This window comes from Balaenoptera physalus (assembly GCF_965194825.1).
Source record: "Balaenoptera physalus genome assembly, chromosome: 7".
In the NCBI taxonomy this organism is placed as follows: Eukaryota; Metazoa; Chordata; class Mammalia; order Artiodactyla; family Balaenopteridae; genus Balaenoptera; species Balaenoptera physalus.
The window spans coordinates 64,280,909-64,297,476 of NC_138886.1; the positions used below are offsets into that span (position 1 = coordinate 64,280,909).

Genomic DNA, 16,568 nt, shown 5'->3' on the forward strand with positions numbered 1-16,568 from the left:
TTTTAGTTGCCATTAAAATATGAACCTGTTAAATAGAATGAGGGTATTTGCTCCAACAGCTACACAGCTTATAGAGTTTATAGAACAAATTTCATTAACTTGATGGTCATTCCTTATTCAAGATTACTCACCCACAGCTTCAAGGTGGAACTATAACAACTCCACATTGTATTAGATCCTCAATCATTCAGTTTATGCCAAGAACCATCACTCATTAGAGTGAGGGAACACTTCTAGTTATAAAAATAGTAAATTTCAGTATTAAGAAAGATAAATATCATCCAGACCATTCCACAATTTACTACTAACAACATACTTAAGCATATATGTACAGTAGCATCTGAATGTTTGGATTTGTATATTCCAAGTTCTCTATTTCCTGAATTATTCTGGCTTTTTCACATGCAAAACACATTGCTATTTGGGTGTTTGATCTTTAAACAGAGGCACGTTTTTGTTTGGAGAAAAGGGCTAATTTGAAAAATACTAGGCAACCAGAGGACATGTAAAGAATGTGCTGTGACTGATACAAATATTTTTTTAAGTAAGCTTAGATTTTTTTTTCCCAAAGCAACACACATCCTCTATCCTTCCTCAGTCCTGTTTGCTCAGCTGGATGTCCACAGGGTCCAATTTTCCCTCCAATTGCCCTTGCACACTAATGTAATTGCTGCTCATATGGATAATTGATCAGCCTAGAGCAGCATTTGTACGCATTTGTTCACTTACAGTATCTGGCAGCTTCTCAAATGATTTTGCAGTATTATAATACTATCATGTATTTTTAGTTTTTGTCTCTTTATAACAAGGCTGAATAGATGTGAATCTTTAAGAACGCTACATTTTAAGTACTTCAAAAGCAGGCATACAGAAATACAAATTCTCTTTTTAAGCAGCTAATGCTCCTTTTCACTTATCAAATATAGAGTAAATGCACTGGAGTCTCAAATGCATAGTGTTCTGTCCTACCTCCCCCCAACCCCCATTGCTTTCCTCCCTAAACAGACTCAAATTAAGTAGATTCAAACAAACCTCAGCTTAAAAAAGAAAATGACAAGCCAGCTTCACTTAATATGCTCTTGATGAATCAGTAAAAATATTTTTTTTTAATTAAATCTTGTCCTTTGAGTACATTTTGAATATTCTGTTTGACAACATGGGAAGTAAACATGAAGCCCTTTACCTGCATTCCCAAGTATGACTGTTCATTCCTGAGGAAAAAAGCACTGGTGCTACTGAGTTGCAAGCTGAACTAGCCACATTTTTCATGGAACATCATTTTTTACTTCAAACAATAACTGGCAAACTTTCATTTTTCAGACATGGGTATCTGGCAAACATTTTCTCAAAATGAGTGAAGTGAACCTGTCACCTTAAGGAAAATCACTAACATTGTGGTTACCAATAATAAAACTCAAGCTTTTACATGAAAATTAGGATTTTACAAAATGTAATGTGTCATTATGAGCTTAACAGTTTTCTAGTACTTACTTTTCTGACCAAATCAGTGGTAATATTAGTTTTAAATTTTTAAATTAATCTAATTTTATCTTATTTTTATCGAATGAAATGTGTAACACTTGGAAGATCTGTGTTACTCCAATAGTTTCCAAATGACTAATGAATGATGTCACAAAATCATGTATGGGTGAAGAGAACTTTCCAAAGTGAAAAAGAGACCAATGGCTTTTAATGTAACAGAGTAGGAAAAGTTCCTTGGTATTGTTTCCGGTTCTACAAAGCAACTAAACTTTAAGAAACCATAAATTGTTGAGATTTTTATATTATCAAAGAATATCCACAGGCACTTGAAAAGACTATTAAAATATTCTTCCTTTTTCCAATTTCATTATTTGCACGAAACCAGATTTTTCTAGATACTTCAGCCAAAATAACAATGCAACGGATTGAGTGTACAACAGTTATCAGGATCCAACTTTCTTTTATAAAGGCAGATATTAGAACTTTGAAAAAAATGTAAAATCATAGATCTCTAAATAAAAATACATTATTTATGTTAACATGCAATAGGTTTATTATTGGTATGTTTAAATGAATTAATAAATAAGCATTTAAAATACTCAGTTTTAATTTCTAATATAGTCAATATTGATAAAGACTATTTATATAAGCAAAAACTCCTTGGGGCCTGTAATAATTTTTATGAATACAAAGGAGTTCTGAGACCAAAAAGCTTGAGAATTATAATTTATCATCACTGAGAAAGCACAATTATTGTAAATGCTGCTTTGAATCAGAGCGAAGGAAATTGAAAAAGGAACAAGAATAAAGTTTTATAATCCTTTAAGGTTTGTCAGCATGCAACAATTTGCTTTCATTTACCAATGCAGCAAAGTTTATAGTTTTATCTGAAACTCTATCAAGTCGTTTAACTTATCTGTTAATTCAGAGTATTTATCAACATTACTTTTCTGGTAATAAAAATTTAAGAAGGGATTTTTAAAATAAACTTAAGCCCCTATCTTTCAATCTCAGTTTCTACACCTTCATTGTTTCTAAGACATACTGATTTGTCTTTTCAGATATTTTTGACCAATTTATACCCACTAATATAAACATCTCTGTTCTCACTTCTTGCATATACAAGTAAAGCAATTAGTTGAGACTTATGAAATTTGTCAATAAAAAGCCACCCAGATACTCTTAGACTATAACTCCATAACAGCAAAGGCTCTAGGTAATTTAATACCCCTAGATCTAAAACAATGCCTAGATATATACTCTCTGCATTTTATTTTATGTAAATTATTCCACAAAGAAAAAATATTTCCATAAAATACTGTCTGGCACAATAAATGTTAAATAAACTGGGTGACTGAATCTAGCCAATTGGGTCATCTCTAAACAAATATGCCTAACTAGAAATACTGCATTTGTCAATTTCAACCCTACTATGTATACCCAGCTTTTCTTGAATATATGAACAATTTTGAGATTATAATAGAACAAAATCCTAAGGCTACTAAGTATGAATAATTATCCAAATTGCATAAAACTAAACAAAGTGGCCTGCCACACTGATAGTGCTGAAATCTAGAATTTGGGTTGATTTTAATAAATACAGAGGTGGGGGAGAAGAACAGTCCTATGTTTTTAAAAAATATTTATTTAAAAATAAGATTTCTAAAAATACAGTACATAATACATTTCAAGAGAAGTAAAAACTCCACAATTTAAATTAAAAACAATCTGCAAAGAAAACAGAAATATTACATGAATAAAACTAAATCGTTAAAATAAATTAAAAACAAAACACCGTTCTTAAGGTAGATACATGGTTTGTTTTTCATTTTAAGAACCAGTGTAGACTTTTCATTTAAACAAGTATATCTCAGATACATGGCTCCCACTTGTCATTTTTCCTCCCTCTTCTCAATCTATTCTCATATCCCTCAACTACCATTTTCCTTATTACCTTTAGCACAAGAAATGTCAGTGAAGATTTTTCTGTAAATGCTCTTAGGGGAACTGACAAGGCAAAACAGACATGTAGCAAAACAGCACTCAGATTTAAACATATGCACTGAATGAAAAAATGCCTGATAAATGTAAAAACAGGATCGTCATATGGCACTTGGAACATACCACTATTAAAATAAAAGTCTTTTATTTTAGGGATATAATATTAGACACCATTTGAGGTTGACACAAAATTTTAGGAGCCTTGAAATATCACAAATTTTGCCTATTCATTAAACTTGCCAGTCACATTTTAAAAAGACTAATTCCAGGGGCATAAAGCTCCTACAAGCAAGATCATCTAAGCTCAGTTCTCCCAAAAGCCTATTCTATTCCCCCAGTTTAGACCTGCGACTTATTTGTCTGAGTATCTCCAATTGTGGAGAAACTTCTTCCTATTGTATCATTTAGTCGCTTTATTCTACCTATGCTAAAGTAGATATTTCTTTTTAATATTCATCTCTGGAGGACAGCAGATAGTTGTGAATCTTCTACTACCCAATAACTTGAACAAATAACTGCATTCAGCCACATTAATTTAAGTAACACATAAACAAGCTGAGTAACTCAGAACTGATATTGTCGCAACAAAATCTAGAAAATATATTGTTGACAGAGAGAGACAATGTTGTCTCTTCCCATTTTGCTTTTAAATTTTGTCTTTACCCCTAAAAATATGTACATCTGTATTTCTACATATCATTCAAATGATCCTAAGTCACATCTCACACTAGTTTGACTTGATTTTTTTCCATTCAGAATTCACTGCAAAACCATATATTGTATCTACGTTCAAAGACAGAATGATTTTAGTGGATTGAAAACTATGCAAAACATTCTCAAATGTGATTGTCTACTTTTTGAATACATACACACAATTATCTTCTCACCAAAATTTTTAATCATTTCAGCTACGGTTTTTTTAAGGACACTAAATGAGTGTTTTAGAAGTCTGTGGAAAAAAATAGGGAACCAGGATAGTACACATAGCAGTGTTACATTTGGACAACTACTTCTAAAGGACGTTCTCTCCCATTTTTTGTAAAATGAATCACCAAGCAGAATTAGTTTTAAAAATACTCTTAACTCTAACTTATGTAAAGTGAGTAACAACATCCAGGCTTTTTTTTTTTTTTTTTTTTGGTAAAGTTCAATTTTCATTTTGCTTTTAAATCGAAGTTTTGCATTTCCTCTTGGGCAAGAGTGTGTGTGTGTGCGTGTGTGTGTGTGCATACATATATCACATATGCGTATATTTTTAAAACGTTATTTAATTTTATCTTTATTTGCAAAACAGACAAATGGCAATTATCATTCTTTAATACCACTAAGGATTACACACACACACACGCACACACACACACAGAGAGATGCAGAATTCTTCATCTGTAATCAGAATGGGCCCTTAACTTCTTCTCCTTTTAGCATTTTGCTTTAGCATTTATTAAAAAGGCCCAACAAGCTACAGAGTTCATCTGTAGAAATAAGAGTTATTATTTCTCATTTATTCCTGCAGAATAAAACAAAAAAATCTTGTGTAAAGTGTTTCAATTATCTTTTTAAGTTCGACCTATTAAACTACTTTTTAAAGTAGCCAATCTATATGAAAATACAAAATTAAAGACCATATTAAGCAAAAAAGAAAAAAGTCTCTTTTTTTTAACTTTACTTTCTAAGTAAAAAAAAAAAAAAAAAGAAAAAAACAGACCAAGTGAGAGACATTTAAAGCCAATTAAATTGAGGCAGCAGTGTGCAAAAACTAAGATCTATTAATCAAAACTGTTCTTAGCAACATTAAATTCTACTTTATAAACACAAGGATGTGAGAAGAAAACTCAGTGAACCAAAAAGAAAATTAACTCTTTGGTACGGGAATTAAAAATGTCACTCAATGCTAAAGTGAGTAGCACCAGGATGTCTTAGCTGTTGAGGCTGTGAAACACTAACTTCAGGCACCAGTAGTTCCAATGTCACCCGACACACCCTGGCAAGAACACCGAGCGTGCAATATGCAGACTAGCTCTCCCTTTAGTTGACAGCCTACGCAGGTAAACCCTGTATTTAGTCAACAGACAAGCAAAACCACAAAAAGACCACCTTTCGTTGCTACTGTTTTGTCCATATCTCTGTTTAGATATACAGCTATCAATACCCAAAAGATCAGAGTGTTGAACAACTGTGGCAAGCACCATATTACATGTTACAGGGATTCACAATACCAATAGCTACGGAGACCCTCAAGATATGAAAAACTGAAATAGTCCAAATTTTAAAGTGAAAATTACCCCTTATATACAAACTGTTGATTTTCCCTCTGTTGACAGATTTTACTACAATACTTAGTATATCCTTTCTCTGCAAGAGGAGACTTATAAAAAGGTCCCAGCTTTTTCAATCAAACCTTGGGCAACCTATTCATTTCTGCTTGGCATTAAGTAGCTGTACTTCCGCATAATTCTTGACACTTCATGTTAGCGTACACTGTACACTTACGATATTTAAAATTCAAAATAATTTCTTAAAGGTATCTGACTAGCTGACAAGAATCAGCAATATACACTCCTTGGATAAAATAACTCCAACTAAACGCTTACATGCATCAACAACTCTTACAGTGAAACAGTGTCAACAAGAGATAAGGCTGAAATGATTGTAGCAGAGGAATTCTCTGACGTCACAGATTCTGTATCCAGTAAACCCTGCTGCTGAGATGCTGATTTTACATGCTCTGCCTAGCCTTCTCTCCATCTTAATACTCTCTTTATCCAATTTTGGCTACTCACTACTCATTTGTACCTGTCCTCTATGGTAGACAAGGGAAAAAGGAAATAATAATAGTAAAAAAAATGATAATGGAAAATACCGAAAATACCAATGACATAAGGATAAACACCATTATTATTTCTGTTTCAAATTAGCACTAGCAGGCAGTATTACAACATCTGAAGAACAGACAAAAATGTAGTAAATTTTGTTGTTAAAAATTGCACAATGATAATGAAAGGAGACATCAGAGAAAACACTTTCTGAAGTTAAACCATCATCATCTTAAATGCAGCTGAAATGCTAAATACAGATTGATATACAGAAGAACAACATTGGTTCAAAATACTTCAAGCAAGTTGGTTCTATTACTTTCTCACATTCTGCTGAAGAATATTCTAGAATTCAATTGAGAATGGCTAAATTCAGAGCATAATGAAATTTGTGATTTACAGAGAAATTCAGAGGATTCTTAGGATCGAAGGTAACAAATGTGGACATTAAATAATACACTCATTCATTTGTTAATTATATGGTTACTAATACTAGCAAGTAGAACATACTAAACGTACATGACTTACTAACTACATTTGCCAGTACTTATATTTTTGAAAGCAACAGTAGTAGAATTGGGTAAAAAATCTAATACTTATATCTATTAATAAATTATTTAATGTTTGTAAGTGTAAACTGTACCAAGTAAATTCTAGATATATCTACATATATAGAGGTCATGTCAAAAACTTATTTAATGAAGCAGCAATAGTTTAGTAAACTTGAGCTAAGTAGTCTATTCATACATGAAGCACAAGGGAAGTAGACACTAAAGTCCAGGGAAAGACTAGCAGCTCTGTTAATATTAATACCATTGTAAACTAGAGCTGGATACATTGTGATTTTATACCAACATATGTGAGAACATTCAAACTGCTCCATTATCTAACACATAGAAAGGTATGTGGTTATAATCAAAACTACTTCATACTTCCTGGGTGGAGGTGTTGTCCTAACTCAAGTCTTTATGATTAGCATTAATACACCCTTTTGGGTGACACATCTTCAACTAATTATTTGTAGGAAAGTGACTTGAAAAAGCCTGATGAAGAACAGTTATAATTAGCCACCATCCTTAGAGAAAAATACCTCTAAGCATTAGCAAACATTCACTGATGTTCTGACAGAAGTTTTAACTTAGCTGTTACACTGAACTTTATGCTTATGTTCTCTATTTCTATTACTCAAAAGTAAACTATGCTTTCTTCTGTTCAAAGAGATTAATATATTAATATTTTAAGTATACCTATCTCTTATGTTAACCACAAATATTTTTAATACAACTCTGAAGCAGAATAGCATTTTTCTCACAATGGAACATTAAATGACTTAATATTTTTAAAATTCTGAACTCAGTCACTTTTTGCCTACAATCTTGAGCCCATAAACATTTTTGTTTGCAGAAAAGAACAGCAACAAACATAATTGTTCAAGAGGTGCAACTTATAACAAGTACTTAACAACTACTTTCGTTTCCAGAAGTCCAATTAATGACTTTGCTGAATGTAAAACATCCTTTAAAATACATTTCGCTTAAAATGAAATGAAATGTTTATAAGGAAATACTTCATCCAATATACAGATTACATCAGTAATCTCACTGCTCATAATTATTTTCTAATGCTCAACATCATTAGTTATTTTCATGGTTATCCAGAATATATAATAAACTGGCTACTAAAGCTACAGCTCTAACTCACAGTAGGAAAGTTAAAAAGAATGAAGAGAAGTATAGAAAGAATTATTAATCTCTTATTATTTTAATGCAATTGAATCAGTTAAAAAATCATTCCAAAACTGGGATTAAAAAACTGAATGTATTTTTTTAGATATTCAGTAAAACACATTAGACACTGGCTTGCCATTTTAACTATGATAAATCTGTTTTGTAATAAATTGGTAATTTTAAGGTAATGACTTTTTAATTCTAAGGACTTAATTTGCCAAAATAAGGTTCAAAATAAAATTCATGAAATGGTTTATATTTATTTATCCTGATCTGATATAAATTTGTCTGATAGTAAAAAATATAATATGAATATACATAAATGAAGCAAAGTAGTCATATATGTATGAACCAGACATCAGAATCATAAATAGGAACACATTCATTTTCATAAAACCTTACATTTTTGTACATAGACTTCCCTTAAGTTTGTACCTCTGAAATGTTCAGAATTTGGGTACACATTTCACTTGGGCAATAAATCTCTAGAGCCAGTATAATTACATCAATTAGCCAAAAGAGGGCGCAGAGAGCACACTAGAGTTTATGGACTCCCTAGGAAAGTGCCAGGTGTTCTCTCTCAAGTTGTCTAACAAGAATCATAAAACCCAGTTAGGTGTGCTAACTTTGAAATACTGAAAGTTACAGCGTAAGTATAAATAGATATACTTTATATAGATTCCTACATAAATATATTGATATGTAGCATTTCTGCCATTCAAACAAAAATAAATATATACCTTGCCTAGTGCATTAGTTTGTATTCCAGTAATTTAGATAAATCAGGTACAGAGGGATCAGGATCAGGGAAGGTAAAGAGAAAGGTGGGAAGAGGTGCCCTAGAACTGGGAAACCTAAGAAAACCAAAACCAGAAACCGTTAGAGTGGGAAAGAGACCACCTCTTGATTCTCATTACTGAGGCAGAGGTTGGCACTGAGTACCTCCCTGGTACCTTTCAAGGTAGCTACTGCTACCATATGAAGTATAAATACGTACATAAAGCTCTTTAGGGGGTCTTCACTTGGCTTTGCTGTTTTCTCAATGTCCTTATTTGAAAGGAATGTATACAGCATAAGGCATCTGACTGACATCTATCTACATTATCTATACATTACTCCTTATAACAGTTCAGTCACCAGGCCAAATTTGGTCAAAACCCAACCCATCTGCCTGGAATGAATATATGTACTAATTTTGTGGTTCATTAAGCTCTATAAATATACTTCTTATATTAAACTTACTATGAATCTTATCAGCACCAATAAATATTTCCATCTGCCACTAAGTTTTTAAACAATAAAGCATTGTAATCAGAACATGAAAGACATGGTACTTGTATCTCTGAGTAGACCTTATTCTATTATTTTAGGAAATATTTATAATTTCTAAAAAATAACCACAGTATAGTTAACTAGCTGACAATGGTAAACTTCTGTTTCATGATTTCTCAGGTATGACTCCTTACTACCAAAACTAACCAAAAAGAAAATATTGATATGCTCCAAGAACACTAGATACCCCTTCAATCCTCTCTTCAAGGGAAAGGCTGAGTACATAATTAATTTTTAAAGATATATGGATTTTGCAGTATTCTAATGGAAAAAAATTTTTAACTGAATTTTTTTCAAACCATGCTAAATTTTTTCTCACACAAATATTCTATGCTTTCCAAGAGACCATCACAATTAGCAATTTAAATTTGTATAAGGCTAATAATGAATATAGATTATTATATTTTCTCATTTTAAGGTCATTTCCTAACATTGGCTACTAACAAAAGGTCTCTCAATCCAGATTATAGTTGGTCAATTAAAATTTAATTTCAATCTGGGTGATTACAGGTACACAAAAGTTACTTACTTTTACTAGTAACTTCCTATAAATAAAACTTCAATATTAGTTGGCCAATATCTATTATATAAAAACCTTCAAGGTGTAATTTTAGATCTATTAGTAGGTAAACAAAAGTAAAAAGTATACATATTTTTTTTTAAAAGCACAATATTCTTCTTTATACTATACATTATATATTATCTAGTTATACTAGCATTTTAAAAACATATGCATTCTAACATAACTACACTAGAAAAGGTATCAGTGGAATTATTGCAAATTCTTTACCCTTTTTGCTAATAAAAATCTTAGGGTAAAACAGGAACACATGCCTGTTTGGTCAAAAATTTCCCCTTGGAGCAAATATTTTAACAAAAACCAATAATTACAACAGTACAGGGGAAAGAAATGGGAAAGTTAATGTGAAAAAAAATTAATCTTTCCTTTAAAATAAGGTAGGTAGTTGGTGTTTTACTTTAGTGGTGTTTTAATTTTGTTTTTGATGAAGAGAAGAAAAACATTAGAAAGCTACTTCTAAGAAAACACTGTCCTTTTTGTTGCTGTTTTTGTTTTTTTGTTGTTGTTCAATCCTATATGCTGCATTTTAAAAAATCTTGCAGCACATATAAAAGGAAGTATAACATAAAATTGTATTTGAAAAAGAAAATTTACATATAAGGTGTATCAACTTTTATAAAACCTAAAGAATGAAATTCAGATTTGGTTAGTACTGCTTAAGGGTGAAAAATTTAGATAAACATCTGAAATTTCCCATAAAGTAAAATCTGTAGCACTGTCAGTACTAAAAGAAATTATGTACAATTATTTCATCCCAATCATTGCCTTTTGAGTTTAATAACAAAAGCATTTAAAGAAATCCCTGTGGAAAGCTAATTTGAAAGTAAACATGCTTTAAAACTTAAATATAGATCATGTATTAGTCCCACAACAGGATCAAGATCACTATTAAAATAAAGCCTGGGGCACATTATGATGCCTAAGATTGGTGGGTGGATTTTAATTGACTTGAAGACTGTCATAGTTCTATTATCAGAAAACCTGTAACGCATTTCCAGCATGGAGGACCCATCTGTGCCCACCATCCATCTGTTTAGACGTGATTGGCAAAGTGGTAGGGAACTCGCAGTGGTTGCCTCTGCCTGAAAGGAATAAACCACAGGATCTTCCAACGAGTGCCAAAAACTTCTGAGAAGGTCTGCTGCCATGGCTTTCGGGGCCTCGATCTACAGAAGACAGCATTATTAGTGAAAGACAGCACTCCCATGGTGCACTTCAGTCAGCTAAAACAATACAGGTTGGCTGGGGATCCATTACTGGACTCTGATGAATTGTGTCCCAGCATCACAAATACAGCTTTTCTTTCATTATGGCATGCAGCTGAGTTTTAACTCTGGATAGCAGATATTGTATCTGTGTCGTCAATCAACGTAGGGCAACTTTTGAAGCAGAGGAGTATCTCAGGATTAACAGAATGTGTGTCAACAACACAGTAGCAAATCTCTTTTGATGTATTTTCAGGACAAATAATTTAACTTACTTTAGTAGGACAAGGAACAAGAATGATCAGTACTTATTTTGTTTGAAAACTATCACGGCTAGAAGACCCCTATCCCTACTGTAAGACTGGGTTATGCTTGCTAGCTCAGGTCTTAGAAAAGGCACCAAGAAAAAGCCATCATTATATTATCTTTCCATTACATGCACACATTTTTCAAATGTAACCAGTTGTTTGCATTTTTAAATAAGAACACTACAGACTTCACTTTTATACTTACATTTCTTCACAACAGTTTGACATCTTTTCAATAGATGTTGTATCCTATTAAAAATCAAAAAAAAATACTCAGATATAACAGTTATCAAGGCTTGATTCTATATCTATTTCATGATGTTTTTAATCATATTCTGAGAATATTCTAAAGATATAAACAGTTTATATATGGGTAGTAAGCTGGGACAAAGTGAGAGAGTGGTAGTGTATATAAGGACAGATATACACTACCAAATGTAAAATAGATAGCTAGTGGGAAGCAGTCGCATAGCACAGGGAGATCAGCTCGGTGCTTTGTGACCACCTAGAGGGGTGGGATAGGGAGGGTGGGAGGGAGACGCAAGAGGGAGGGGATATGGGGATATATGTATACATACAGCTGATTCACTTTGTTATAAAGCAGAAACTAACATACCATTGTAAAGCAATTATACTTCAATAAAGATGTTAAAAAAAAAAGAATTTTAAATTATCTATGTACATTGCTGAAATTCCCTTGGAAAAACAGAATCAACATTACGTTGTGCTAAAAAAAACCAATTTATTCAATTACAACCCCCCCAAATTGTAGGAGTCTCACTTCATTAAAAAATAACCTTTTATTACACTTGCCTTCTTGATAATTCTTTTAAAAGTCTATATTTAATTCAACTGTCATTAAATATGCATTAAAAAATAAATACCAAAATGATAAATGAAAGACACTATTGAACAGAAAACTGTCAAGAGCCAAAGAGCGCTACTGGCTATGGATTTCTGTAAACAAAGCCAAATTCAACAAGGCAATGTATGCATTTGCCGTAGTACAACATTTATTACTCTGAAAAGGAAAGCTAACTGATTAGTGTTCTTTGGTAAAAAAACTGTTTTCTTTTTTTTTCAAGAGAAAAACCAGTCCCTTCATAATAATGCAATTTCTCATTATGTGTTTTCTATAAAGCTGTTAACACAAATATATAAGAAAAACAACTCAATAAAGAGAAGAAAGCTTCTAGGCATGCTGGTCTAATTCATGTTAATGGAAGACCTATCATTAGACTGAGAAACAGTGATGATAAGGAATATCCAAATAATCAAAACACAAATTATATAATCTTATTTTAGATACATATTTACATTTTAAATATACTTTTAAGTAGTACAAAAGAAAATATATTCTTTTAAATATACAAAAAAGTCTTCCTCCTTTTATCCTTTCCTTTATTAGCTTCCTCAGATATAGCAGGTGGACGGCAGTTATTAAGCAGTACTATTCATGCAAATATTTGTGGCTGCAACTCCAATTGTAAGAACTTCTTTAGCTATAGAACTCTCTTCCAATAATACTACTGAAAAGCACCTTTACTTCAAAAAACTCTTTAAAGAAGTTACACGAGTGGCTCAGAACATTAAATTCTTATGTATGAACAGTTGTCTAACTACAGTTGGCCCACATACAGGAAAACAAATCTATCATTTTTTAGGTGACTAGTAACTAATAACAGAGTTTCATTTCCAGATTTCCCAGGAATCTGTGAGGAGGCTATAGATTAGTCACTCTATATTCACTAATTTCCTAGCATTTTCTGAAATTCATGGTTTCCAATGACAATTCTATTTATAATTAACCTTTCCCGGTTCTGTTGCATAATTTCCTTAAAATAATGTTTTACTTTGTGAAAACACAGTCTGCAAATACATAAAAAAATTTATTAAAGACTTAGAGGAAAGCTGGGGTTCTGGTTCCATATCAGAAAAAAAAAGTGAAGGAAGTAATTTAAATGGTTTCTTAGAACTGATGGTGACAGGTTATTCCAAAACAATTAAGATAGCTTGCGCAAAAATACAAAGGAAAAGACAGGAAAGAAATTTAAAAGTGTTATCAGGAAAGGTATATACATGGCCCCAAATTGCAGGTGTAGATAACACTTAAAAGTGGACACTATTTCAGGATAAGGAAGGCAATTACAAGGTTAGACTACTAGAACTAGCTAATGTTACAGGATATTTTTACTGTGCAGAAACTTACAACTCGATTATAACTTTGAGGAATGCATTTGTGACAATAAAATAATCAATTTTAAGGACTTTGAATTTAGACTTCATATGGGAAAAGCTCTTATTTTCAAGTGCTTTTGACATCCTTCTAGAATCTGGTTCAAGAAATACGAGGAACACTACCTTTCAAGTCATCATAAACAGATTGTCATTCAATCAAAGGATGTGATGTTTACCATGACTTTATGAACAGGATTTGTGAGGCTAGCCAAAAAAGACTATTTTTTCCCGCTAGAAATGGCAAATGCTTATCTCTCAGCTATCCAGAGTACTATTATAAGAAAAAAGAACAGCCAAACATGTCACAAAGTTTTTGCACTGGCATTTATACAGCATACTCAGGGCAACACAAGTTATCATGCTATAGTATTTATATGCACAATAGAAACAGCAAACTAGAAGAGAACAGAGGTTACTACTGGCAGGAATATTGACAACCATAAGTTATTTCCAAGTGCCGAACTAGGTTTAATAAACTTTTTGTTATGTTTTATTAAGCAGGGAATTGTGGAATATATCAGACATTAAAAAAAAACTAAAAATATTTAAAATAGATTTTAGTGCAGCTAATTCCATTCAACATAAAAGACTCAATACCTTTAGTGACTATCACAAAAATGACCAAAAAGGTAATTGCTATCTTCACGGAGTATATTTTATAAATTCTTAGTTATATGTAAAACAGCTATCTAGAAAAACTCACTCTTCAAGGAATGATAAGAAACACATTTTTATAGTGTTATCTACAATCAAAATACCTTATTCCCAAAGAAATATTTATGTCTTGATTATGGTCTAATGATCAAAATATCCAAGACTTCTGCCAGTCTGCAGAAGAAATAACTGAGATAAATGAGAATGCTTTCCTATTTTAAAAACCGGAAATTTATCTTCTAAAAAAAAGAATAAACTAGAAACAAGAAAGACTTACAGAAATATAGGGCTCAAGTATTTTACCAACTATACTTTATCGTCTCCTGATGGCTCATCTTACTCTAAGAAATGATCTCTCAGGTTCAGTCTAAGGAAATATGTTTGACTTAAAAGAAAACTGTATCTCAACTAATAAGATTATAACTGGAATGGAAAAAAAAGTTTCTAATAGGAAGGGAGAGGGAGGTATTTATTGCCTATTGGAAAAATTGAGGTGGGGGGAGGTGAGAGGCAAAGAGCAAGAATTTATCACCAGACGTTTCCTGGTTAACAGACCTGAGAATCTAGTCCTCTTGGAATAGACAGCTTGATGATACAATCCATCCAACTAACTCATTCTGCTTTGAGTTCATTCTCACAAAGCAACACTTTGCCATATATGTTGTTGTACAGGAGAAAGAATGTACTGCAGAGTCCTTTGGTACCTGACAATCATACATAAGGGAATAAATAGTCAACCTGGTTTATATGACTATCACTTTTGAGTCTAGAAGTAGACTCACTGCTTCTGGGCCTGATTAACCCTGGAAACATTTTCAAAATGGAGGTCCCAGATCTGTCAAACTGAAGATCTGAGGAAAGTAAGAACATTCTATCAGAAAGTCTCCTTGAAGACAGTTCAATCTAACCTCAAGGATCGCCTGCACTCTTTAGTCTTATCATAGGTCTTGTTGATGCTTTTAACTCTACTGCACATACCTGATTCAATGACTCTGCTGATTTAACCTGGAGTAAAAAACACTATTAAGGAAAGTTGATCATAACTAGAGATTATATACCTGTTTTGTCTACTACTGATTTCTGCTAATTCTAAAACAGACTTTTGCTTGACTTCCTAGCATTTCTGCTCAACATACAGAGAGCAACTCATTTAACTTTGTATCTTTCATAGCACGGAAGAGCACAAATTATTCAAAGTGGGTACTCAATATATGTTTGCAGCACTAAACTAACTGAACACGGACAGAAATAACATGATTCCTTATCTTTAATTTTTTTCGATCCAAAGAGAGAAAACTTTCTGTTAACCTTAGCTCTCTCTCCTCCTTTGAAGCCAGAACTCACTACTATATTACTCACTTAAAATAAATGGTTCATAAGCATCCATCTCCAACAAAGGACCAGCTACATCTTTTATTAGAGATCTTAAGTTAACATAGACATTTAATCAATCATGAAACCAAACTGAGAAGGCAGTAGATGTTACTTTTATAGCCACTTAAAACATTTCTTTCCAACATAATTCCCATACTCCTCTTCATCAAGCCATTTTCTGGCTGTATAAAACCTTAAGAAAGTTACTAAAATTCTGTATCTCAATTTTCAAATACTACTATTTACCTCATAGGTTTTTGTAGAAATTAAATGAGTTAATATGTTAGAGCCCTTAATAACTCCTCAATAAATGACAGGCCTAAGCTTTTATTGTAGGGCTTGGAGATATCTTAATTACATTAGAATGTAACTAGAAAAATTTATGTTTAAACAAAAAAGTGGTTTTTATAATCAAAGATAAAATGACATGGACTGTAGGAGACTACACAGATAAAATCCAATGTCCAAAAGGGGCTTATAATCTAGTTGAAAAAATAAGTACTACGTACATAAACCATGATTCATTTACTCATTTATTGTCTATCAAAAATTTACTAAGTACATATTATGACACAGTCCTTAGCAACAAGGAGCTTACAGTCTAGTGAAAGTAGTTAAACATACAAGAAATAATTATACAGGAATATACCGAGGATGTCAGAGAGGAGGATTATATACAATAACATATATAGATAAGCCATACACTATTTAGAAACAGCTGAAAACTTACGTTTGCAATCAACAATCAAATCAAGGTCAACTACTCTTACATTTTTAGTACAAAACTATACTTTCATAAGATTTTTGGTTATCAGTAGAAGTAAGATGGGCTAATATGCCCCTTTGGCTGGAAC

The 16,568-nt window shown here is 32.2% G+C and overlaps 1 protein-coding gene across 6 annotated transcripts in view; it reads right to left on the minus strand.

Moving 5' to 3' along the window:
- Positions 1–353: 353 nt before the first annotated feature.
- ZDHHC21 (zDHHC palmitoyltransferase 21) overlaps positions 354–16,568 on the minus strand; it is an 80,506-nt gene continuing 64,291 nt past the window's right edge. For 5 of the 6 annotated variants that reach the window (XM_082467975.1, XM_082467973.1, XM_082467974.1 and 2 more), the window contains 2 exons: positions 11,654–11,697; positions 354–11,101 (listed from right to left, as the gene is read on the minus strand). In XM_082467975.1, the coding sequence (XP_082324101.1) occupies positions 10,969–11,101; positions 11,654–11,697 (177 nt within the window). In that variant the 3' untranslated portion in view covers positions 354–10,968. Of the gene's footprint in view, positions 11,102–11,653; positions 11,698–14,895; positions 15,045–16,568 lie in introns of all 6 variants that reach the window. The other variant, XR_014265398.1, reaches the window with a different exon arrangement.